This window comes from Pinus tabuliformis, chromosome 7, assembly GCF_031772625.1.
Source record: "Pinus tabuliformis cultivar Carrire ecotype Pingquan chromosome 7, CPIR1, whole genome shotgun sequence".
Lineage (NCBI taxonomy): Eukaryota > Viridiplantae > Streptophyta > Pinopsida > Pinales > Pinaceae > Pinus > Pinus tabuliformis.
Genome location: NC_142293.1, coordinates 2,046,428,374 through 2,046,438,716, shown reverse-complemented (window position 1 = coordinate 2,046,438,716; position 10,343 = coordinate 2,046,428,374). Strand labels below are relative to the sequence as shown.

At 37.0% G+C, this 10,343-nt stretch overlaps 1 protein-coding gene across 1 annotated transcript; it reads right to left on the bottom strand.

Moving 5' to 3' along the window:
• Positions 1 to 6,601: 6,601 nt before the first annotated feature.
• On the bottom strand, positions 6,602 to 10,045 carry LOC149256735 (uncharacterized). Its single transcript, XM_089460853.1, has 2 exons — positions 7,265 to 10,045; positions 6,602 to 7,157 (listed from the first exon to the last, which is right to left on the bottom strand). The coding sequence occupies exons 1-2, from the start codon at positions 10,002 to 10,004 to the stop codon at positions 6,709 to 6,711; spliced, it is 3,189 nt and encodes a 1,062-aa protein (XP_089316979.1). The 5' UTR covers positions 10,005 to 10,045; the 3' UTR covers positions 6,602 to 6,708.
• Between the last annotated feature and the right edge of the window lie 298 nt (positions 10,046 to 10,343).

The window sequence follows — 10,343 nt, the reverse complement described above, 5'->3', positions numbered from 1 at the left end:
CTATGAAAATTTTAAACTCGTAAGCCAAACTACCCTTCCCGATTTCGAAACACTATGATCAGGCTGAAACTTGTTGTGTGTTCGACTGAGTTGGAAAAAGGTGAACCATGTTTGTCCATGGGGTAAGTGGGGAAACCGAATTAACCCACACAAAGATTCAATACTCCCTGATAGACCAAGGCCCTGTGTTGTCAATGGACCGAAACAAAGAAGATGGTATTCAACCAGTGTGTGGCCAAGTGTTGTAGCGGCTGCAACACCCACCAAAATTTTGGCCTACATCCAATTTCGGAGCCTTCCTTGGTTTTTCCTTGATGATTGCAAACACTTGGTCTCATCCCATGAGCTCATGTCAAGTCTTTAAACCCTATTTTCTTGATCTTCATCAATCATCTTTTAGCATGTTGGTTGCAATGTCATGCTTGCAGTCTTGTTCTGGCTATGTTCAAGGTCTGTCTTCGTGTGTACAAGTTGTGTTCACTATGTAAGCATTTTTCGCACTCACACAAGAAGGTGTATGCAATGTCATGCAAGTGTCGTCACGGTCATTCAATGATCTATCTCAAGTGTCTCACTTTTTGTTCGCACCCGTTAGTCAGTCACACTGAGCATGTTGCCTGGTTTGTTTGAGGTGTCTTGTCCTTGAGTCATGTTGAGTGTGTGTTCGCAAGGTCATGTATACATGAGTTCAATCACTCACACACTTAACCATTTTTCCAAAGATCTATCGATCAGACCACCCTTCATTAGCCAGACCTTCACTAAGCTACACTGCACAGTCTCAACCCTCATTGACCAAGCGTTGTTGCCTAGAATTGCATAGAGCTTGAGGTTGCCTCCCAAGCAGTCTACACTACGCAATCCTAGAATCAACATGGCTGACTGTCACCCAGAAAAACGCAGAAGTTTCCCAAGAAGCTATCTCAATCTGCGCTTCTCGCAAGCCTATCCATCAAGCCTCTTGTTGGTCAACCAGAGAATTTGACTTGGAAGTGACTCCGGGCTTCACTCCAGCCAAAAATTGTGTAGAAGTTATCATCCTGCTTGCCTACACTAACTAAAGAAATTGCGCAAAAAAGAGGGATAGGCACCCACTGCCTGTCACTGCACTGTCTCTGGAAATTGCACAGTTTTGTCAAGGAGTCCCCCTGTCGGCTGGCCTGCCACTCCTCCTGAAAATTGCGTAGTTTTCTTGGACTGTCCACTAGCTTCCTGACACCTCACTTAGCCTGAAAACTATGCAAACATGTCCTGCATGACTGCCTCCCAGATCTACAGAGTTTTGGCCAGCAAGCTTCCTGCATCTTGCTCCTAGCCTCCTCTAAAAATCTGTGTAGTTTTGATTGCAAGTGCCTCTTTGTGCCCACACTGCCTTCCTTGAAAAAATTATGCAGTTCTGTCTCCCAGCTGAGCTAGATTCCAAAGGTGTTACTCCTTTCCCAGACTGCTCAACCCAATATTTCAGTGACCTCTACACAATTTTCCCGAAAGTGTCCCGAAGCCTCGCATCCTAGAATGATATATGCTCTTCGCAATTTCAAAAGCCTTGTCCTCTCTCCTAGTCACCTCCACCCAAAAGCGAAAGATGATGCATCATGGTAGACTAGGGGATTTCTGGATTTGATGTTGTCTAGTCATGGGTGATTGCAGATACAGGTACATGGATAAGACATGGCACGATGATGAATGGGATGAACAAGGAACGCATGCTAGGAGACTTGTTCGCGAATGGATGAACACATGAAGCATGCCAAGTACTAGCAAAGGGGATACATGCACATGCAACATCAAGCAAACTCCAAGACCATCAAAGGATCTACACACCTTTTCATGCAGAGGTGAAGCTATGATACACTAAGAGCACACTCATCATTCAGCAACACTGTAACTCGACATGGACACCACCATGAACATGAACATACCAGTGTTGTCATGTCGAGTCATGTCATGAGTCGTCTCAGCCACATCACTATTGTGGGCCATATTGTTGTTATCAATGTAATGTAGCATGGAAGTCCAAGAGACCCACATACAAAGTTGAAGATTCATGTCAGTTGAAGAGTCATGTAAGTCAAACATTCATGAGGAAATTCGAAGAGTCACAAGGGTCAAGTTCACCCTTGGCTAAATATACTCCTCATTTGTACATGCAAAAGACTTTTTCAGCTTGGCTCCTCCCACATAGCCTTGAGAGTCTGTAGTATTTTCTTTGAGGAGCGAGTAATGGCTCCAACGCCCCACTATTGGGGTTAGTGATGTATGGTGTATGGATGTGTCTTGGAACTTTCACTTAATTTAGAAGTCTGTTAACATGCTAGCACATTTTCACACATGTATTGTATTCGTTTGTAAGATTATTCTTTGGATGCTTGTAATGCATGTTGCTTTAACCCATACTAAGATAGTTGAACTATTTTGGTTGTTTTAGTGCATATGTTGTTGGAAATGTGTTGTATCAGTTGTTAATGTTGTCTCGCCTGAGTGGACTACTCTGTCGAACACTTGACAGGTTCATCCTTATAAACTTTTTATAACGACCGTCGCACTTGTGTGGACTATTCCGCTGGGTGTTGTATGTGCTATCTGTTCACTTTGTGTTTGTGACTGCCACATTCATGTGGACAACTCCGTCGGAAGCTTCACGGGTCCGTTGTGTTGTGTGTTTCTAACTGAGTTGGGACTATTCCCTTTCGACTTGAGACTCACGCTTACCCTCTCCCTCTTAGTGAAAGAGCTTAGACACGAGTTACACTAAGCACTCTCCAGGCACATGAACCTTGTTGTTTGAAGACTAAGTATACCACTGTCATGTGCTGACAAGCAAGAGCTAACGCATATGTTTAAGATAATTGCAACCGTGCCATCATACTGGATGGGACTCCTACAGTAAATGGTGTGAGGTCTAGTTGGGGCTTCATACCGGGGAGATCCCATGAATGTTGGCAGGTCCAGCACCATCAACGGGACAAGAACATAGTTCTTCACAAATTGTCTTTCTACTCTGAATCAAAATTCATAGCATATATGAATATTGAAGGCTTTAATTCTAAAAATTTTGAAATTTTAAAGCTACATTTGTCCCAAAAGAGTAACCCATCTTCATGCATTCCCCCAAAGTAGTTTCTTTCTTCTTATCTTGCATCAATTGCAAGATTGATATGATTGAATTTTGTTGAACATATGGAGAATGTAATTTTGTTCCTTGTTTTTCAAGTTGAATAAATATGATTTTTCCTTCAAAAAAATCTCTTATACTTGACGTCTAGGATCATTTGTGCTTATTTTTTCCTGTATTTATGGTGATAGGCATATTTATTTTGGAATAGGGCTTCCAAAATTTTAATTTAATTGTCATTGATTATTTGGTGGATGGTATGGATTTCACTTTATGGAATATTCTAGAATATTCTTAAAATGCCATATGATCCTGTGTCATATGAATGTGAGTGATGGTTTTTTGGCATGTGGTATAGTAAGGGTATTAGCTGATGGTATTGTAAGAAAGCCTATTTAAAGTGGAATGAATCTCAATGGTAAAGGGGAGATTGTAACAAAGTTTGTTTAAAGTAGAATGAATCTCCATGATAAATTGTAAGAAATCTTGTTTAAAGTGGAATGAATCTCCATGGTAAAGGGGAGATTGTAACAAAGTCGGTTTAAAGTGGAATGAATCTCCATGATAAAGGGAAGATATCTGGATATCTATTGAAGTATCTCAAGTTGCTTGCCCATCATTTATTCCCGTGCTGCTTGCCCATCATTTATTCCCCTAAAATTTTTGGCTCGCTATAAATTAAGATTATATCTAACATTATTCCTTTCAATAATCATCTACCTGATCTAAGGCACCATCAATTTCTTTCTATTTTTGAGAATCTAAGCAACATAAGAACCCTATAAAGAAGAAAGAAGGGAAGAAATAAGAAAGAAAAAAACCTAATAAAGAAAGTCTAAAAGAAATGAATATTTGCATCTTATTAATAATTTTGTTGCATATTTTTTAAATGTTTATATCTTTAATATATATTAATTATTTCTATTATTAAATTATATGTTTAATGTATATTAATTAATTTTATTATCAAATTATATATTTAATGTATATTAATTGTTTTTCTTATTAATATAATTAAATTGATTTTTAATTTTTATTATGAATATAAAATTTATTTATAATTAATAATAATTTAAACTAAAATTATAATTTAGTAAATTTTTAATTATTATTATTATTAATTTCACCCCTTTAAAATTATTTAAATTTATTTTAAAATAAATAAGTATTATGATGTAACTTTTTTTAACCTTTTATTTATATTACTGTGTTATTTACTTTATCTCTTCTTTATTTATTATCATTTTATCTCTTATCTATCTTTAGGATCATTCGTGCTTATTTTTTCTTCAATATCTAAAGCAAAACAACGAACTTCACATTTACGCTTAGTTTTTCCTCGTGCTTCCCCCAGATTGTTTATGATGAAGAAATCACAAATATGTTATGTGTATTGCTTCAATTAATACGCACGCACAGGCTCTCTGGAAGTTGGATGAACATAGTCAGAAGCGAAGAATCATGCTCCACCACTGCAAGTTTTCCAATCCTTTCAGCAAGTTCTAGTGAGATTTCACAGGGGGGCTTTTGAGTGGGATTAGTGATGTCGAAAATCTTGACAACTCCATCATGCTTTACTCCATCATGCTTTACTCCATTCATTAATGTGGAATGAATCTCTATGGTAAAGGGGAGATTGTAACAAAGTTCGTTTAAAGTGGAATGAATCTCCATGATAAAGGGAAGATATCTGGATATCTATTGAAGTATCTCAAGCTGTTTGCCCATCATTTATTCCCGTGTTGCTTGCCCATCATTTATTCCCCTAAAAATTTTGGCTCGTTATAAATTAAGATTATATCTAACATTATTCCTTTCAATAATCATCTACCTGATCTAAGGCATCATCAATTTCTTTCTATTTGGTGAGAATCTAAGCAACATAAGAACCCTATAAAGAAGAAAAAAGGGAGAAATAAGAAAGAAAAAACCTAATAAGGAAAGTCTAAAAGAAATGAATATTTGCATCTTGTTAATAATTTTGTTACATATTTTTTAAATGTTTATATGTTTAATATATATTAATTATTTTTATTATTAAATTATATGTTTTATGTATATTAATTATTTTTATTATCAAATTATATATTTAATGTATATTAATTGTTTTTATTATTAATATAATTAAGTTGATTTTTAATTTTTTTTTGTGAATATAAAATTTCTTTATAATTAATAATAATTTAAACTAAAATCATAATTTAGTTCTTTTTTAATTATTATTATTATTAATTTCACCCCTTTAAAATTATTTAAATTTATTTTAAAATAAATAGGTATTTTGATGTAACTTTTTTTAACCTTTTATTTATATTACTGTGTTATTTACTTTATCTCTTCTTTATTTATTATCATTTTATCTCTTATCTATCTTTAGGATCATTCGTGCTTATTTTTTCTTCAATCTCTAAAGCAAAGCAACGAGCTTCACATTTATGCTTAGTTTTTCCTCGTGCTTCCCCCAGATTGTTTATAATGAAGAAATCACAATTATGTTATGTGTATTGCTTCAATTAATACGCATGCACAGGCTCTCTGGAAGTTGGATGAACATAGTCAGAAGGGAAGAATCATGCTCCACCACTGCAAGTTTTCCAATCCTTTCAGCAAGTTCTAGTGAGATTTCACAGGTGGGCTTTTGAGTGGGATAAGTGATGTCGAAAATCTTGACAACTCCATCATGCTTTTCTCAGAGAATTTGAGATCAAATTTGATGTAAAATCTACTTTCTGTACAATCTGCTTTCAATAACAAGTCGTTTCAATAACCACCATTGCTGCATTCCCCTTCCTTAACTAACAGAATCTGTTTCAAGAAAAACGAAATAAGTTGTGAGTAGAAATGCGCAGAGAGAAATGGACCTCTTTGCCGCTATCCACCTTGGAGATTTTGAAGGCGAAGTGAAGGTTGGAAATTGCATTTAAAAGAATCTCGCAATGGAATATAGCTCCTCTGAAAAACTCAAAACTCTTCTTGTTGTAAACATCATCGCAACATTTAGCTACAGAATCCTGACTTCTACACCATGCTTTTAGATACAAAATCCTGACTTCTTCCAAGAAATGAGATTTACTAATTTATTTAAAAATAGAAAAGCTATATGTTTTCTGGGTAGCTGTTATGACAATAAAGTTCTCAAGATGGGCAAGATAAAATTTTTGAACTATGATTAATTAAAGTTAAATCTCGTCTGAATTGTCAAAGATGTGTGTTAATTAACTTTTCTTGTTCCTTTAAATTAGATCGTAGTATCATTTTTTATGTTGGTTATGACCAGTTTTAAAAGTGAAAGATAGACTTTTTTTACCCTTACTCGTAAAGAGTGGTATAAAAATTAAAAAACATAACAAATAGTATTTAGTACCAAAAGAGTGTCACACATTCATATAGATGTAAAGGATATTGAATATAATTGTTTTTTAAAGATAGAATTATAAACTATAATCTTAAACACATTTCCAAAACACCACTCATGAGTAGATATAACTGTATTGTTCACATTTACATGCAATCAATTATAAAACATTTATATGCAATCAACAACAAAGATTTATGTACAAAGAAGCATATAACCACTACTTTGTTACAATAGACTAAAATGTGGAAGAACTTTGACCTTCACAAATGTTGTTGATAGTAGCACTTGTACTACCCAACAAATGTGTTAGATTTGATTGGAATTTGGGAATGGAAGTAGTGCTCAAAAAAGTGTCTTTGATGTTTTGCAATGTGCCTAGAATGCCCATCATTGTAGGTCGTCCTTGAGGAGATTCATTTGTGCAAAGCAAACCCACATTTATCAGTGCACTGAGACAATTGAGATCTTTATCTTCTTCAATGCATATACTAGTCCTCGTTAATAGACCCATGTCCACCACTTCTTGTACTTGGTTTGGAAAACTACTACCCACCCATTTGTGCAATGTCATTCCTTCTACAAACATGTCATGGGTGGGCTTCTTTCTAGTGAGCATTTCCAATAGCACTATTCCATAGGTATAAACATCGCCTTTGGTTGTAACTTGTCCTCCCACTCCATATTCTGCATTCATAGATCCTCAACTTAAGTTTTTAAATTTAATTGAAAATGTTTAGTAAACATAAGAAAATCATAAGATTGCTTCATATGGGATAGAGTTTAAATAATACCTGGAGGAATGTACCCGGTAGATCCTTTGAGTGCATTTGTGGAAGTGAGAGCTCCATCTTCATTATTTGCAAAACATATAGTAGCAATGCCAAAGTCTATTAAATATGCAGTCATATCTTCACCCAACAACACATTGTTGGGTTTCAAATCACAATGAATCACTTGCACAAAGCAATGATGATGGAGATATGTCATGCCTTGGGCGATATCTATTGCTATATTCAACCTTTGAATCAAATTCAAACAACTTTGTTCTCCATCATTGGGATATAACCACTTTTCTAGGCTTCCTTTTGGCATTAATGGAAATATCAAAGCTTTGATTTGGAGATCTGAATAGCAAGTTATGACCCGAATCAAATTCCGGTGTCTAACTCTACCCAAAACTTTGCATTCTCTATCAAAACTCTTTTGAGCCCCTTCATTTTGTAGATTGAGAAGCTTGACAGCAACCATTGTGCCATCATTCAAAATCCCTTTGTACACTTTTCCAAAACTACCAATTCCTAACAAGTTTGCATCACTAAATTCATTTGTTGCAATGACGAGCTCTGCATAGGAGATTCTTCGATGCCCCACATTTAATGATGGACCAGTCTCTCTCTGAATATTTCTCCTACAATTCTTTCTCCACAATATTGCAAGAAACAAACACAATACAACAATTGCTACAACAACAACCGGTATGATAACTCTTTTGAGATTCAAAACACTTTTATGTTTATGAGCATAGCACGGTGGTAGATTTACCCAAGGTCCACATAGACCAATATTTCCCATAAATGCTGTGGCGCCAATCTTTTTGAAAACTCCTTCTTTAGGGACTTCTCCTGACAACTTGTTAAAAGAAAAATTCAAGTGATGGAGCATTGTGAGATTTGCTAGTGATATAGGTATTCCACCTGACAAATTGTTGGAGGAGAGATCTAGGTCTTCAAGACTTAGAAGTTCATTGATTGACACTGGAATTGGACCTTCAAGTGCATTGTAAGAAAGATTCAAATATGCTACTTCTTTGCAGCTTCCGACGATACTTGGAATATAGCCAGTTATTTGATTTGCTGAAATATCTATGGCTTGAAGCATATCGAACTTTCCTAGTTCTAAAGGTACATGGCCACTTAATAAATTGTTTGACAAGTTGAAATAGAAGGCTAAATTTGCAAGGCCTGCAAGCTCTTCAGGTATGTGCCCACTAAGCTTGTTGTATGATAGATCTAGCAGTAGTAAGTTCACACATTTCCCTAAACTTGCAGGTATGTTTCCTGATAACTGGTTATGATTAAGATCTAAATATCTTAATTGTTGGAGGTTAGCAATAGAATCAGGGATTTTTCCAGACAAATTATTTCCAGAAATATACAAGAGACCTAAACCCTTTAGCTGCCCAATTTCCATTGGGATATTCCCTTGTAAATTATTGGAATCCATATATAACCTCTCCAACTTCTGAAGCATACTAACTGAAGATGGGATTGACCCTGTAAAAGAATTACTTCCTAAACTAAGGAAGGTTAAGCTACTTAAATTTCCAATAGGATGAGGTATTTCTCCAGCTAATTCGTTGATACTCAAGTCTAAGTGGTAGAGTTTTGTAGAGAGATGGCCTATAGAAAACGGCAATTGCCCAGTGAAGCTATTCTCAGATAAGTCTACGTCTTGTAGATCGGAACAGTTACTAAGAGCGGTAAGAATGGGGCATCTCGTGGTGTTGCCGCTAATAAGGTAATTTCTTAACAAGAAAAGCCGCTGGAGATGTGTCAATTTACCCAACTCCATGGGCACTATTCCGCTGAGCTGATTGGCTGCTAAGGTAATCGATTGTAACTTGGTACAATTGAAGAGGGATGAAGGAACGCTGCCACTTAGCTGATTAGCAGCCAGATAGAGTTCCTTTAACTGGGCGGTCTTCTTGGTACACAACTCCGACGGAATGTGGCCAACTAATTGGTTAAAAGATATATCCAATACTTCAAGATTGGTGCAGTTGGACAACGAAGACGGAATGCGTCCCGTCAGATGGTTATCAAACAGATAAAGAAGGATGAGCTGGCTTAACATACCCAATTCGGAAGGGACACTGCCGTGAAGGTTGTTGAAGTCTAAGTCTAAGTACTGCAGAGAGGATATGTTTCCCAAGCAGTCCGGGATTGTTCCCGTCAAATTGTTAACTCCCAAGTTCATGGTTATTAGGTTGGGGAGAGTACATAGTTGTGGGGGAATGTTTCCTGTCAGATTGTTATAGGAGAGAGTCAAGTTCCGTAAACTGCGGCAGCTACCCAGAGTGGGCGGAATGGAACCCTGGAGATGATTCTTAGTCAGGCGAAGCATCTTTAAGCGAGAGAGGGTTCCCAATTGATAGGGAATGTGGCCGTGGAAACTGTTATTGCGAAGGCTGAGTACTCTAAGAAAGGAGAGATTGGCGAGAAGGGGAGAGATTGTACCTTGTAATCCCATGTGCGAAACATTGAGGGAAACGACTCTCTGTCTGCGCCTGCTGCATATGATGCCCCTCCACTGGCAGAATGAAACGTTTGGCATCCAAGACGTGGCTAAGGACTGGGAGGGATCATATGTGATTGCAGACTTGAATGCAAGCAGAGCGTGTTGATCGGAAGCATTGGTGAGACGAGGAGGATGGTGAGGGAAATGGGCGATGGGTGTGGAAAAGGCAAAAGGAGGATTGAGAAAGAGAATGAAAGAAAGGGCGGCGAGGAGAAGCATTCTGGTAATCTGCATCTCTTGCGTGACAGAAAGAATGGTTTCTGATGAGAAAATGGAGTTTGGTAGTGTAGTAGCTATATAGCTGCTGATGTTGGAAGTAGACCGTTCTTTTAAGTCAATACGTTTTTGTTTTTTTCGAAGCGCGTGTTGGTGAGATGGAGAGATGGGCTCTTAAGTCAAAACGCGTGTTGTTGTGATAGAGAGCTCTCAAGTGGCGTTCGTTCCATGCATGGGTTGTCTTTTCAAACGCGTGCCGTTGAGATAGAGAGGGGGGCACCGTAGATGCTGGTCATATGATAAAAAAGATGGTGGTCATATGAAGTACACTGCTCTTAAGTCAGTCAATATGTCTGT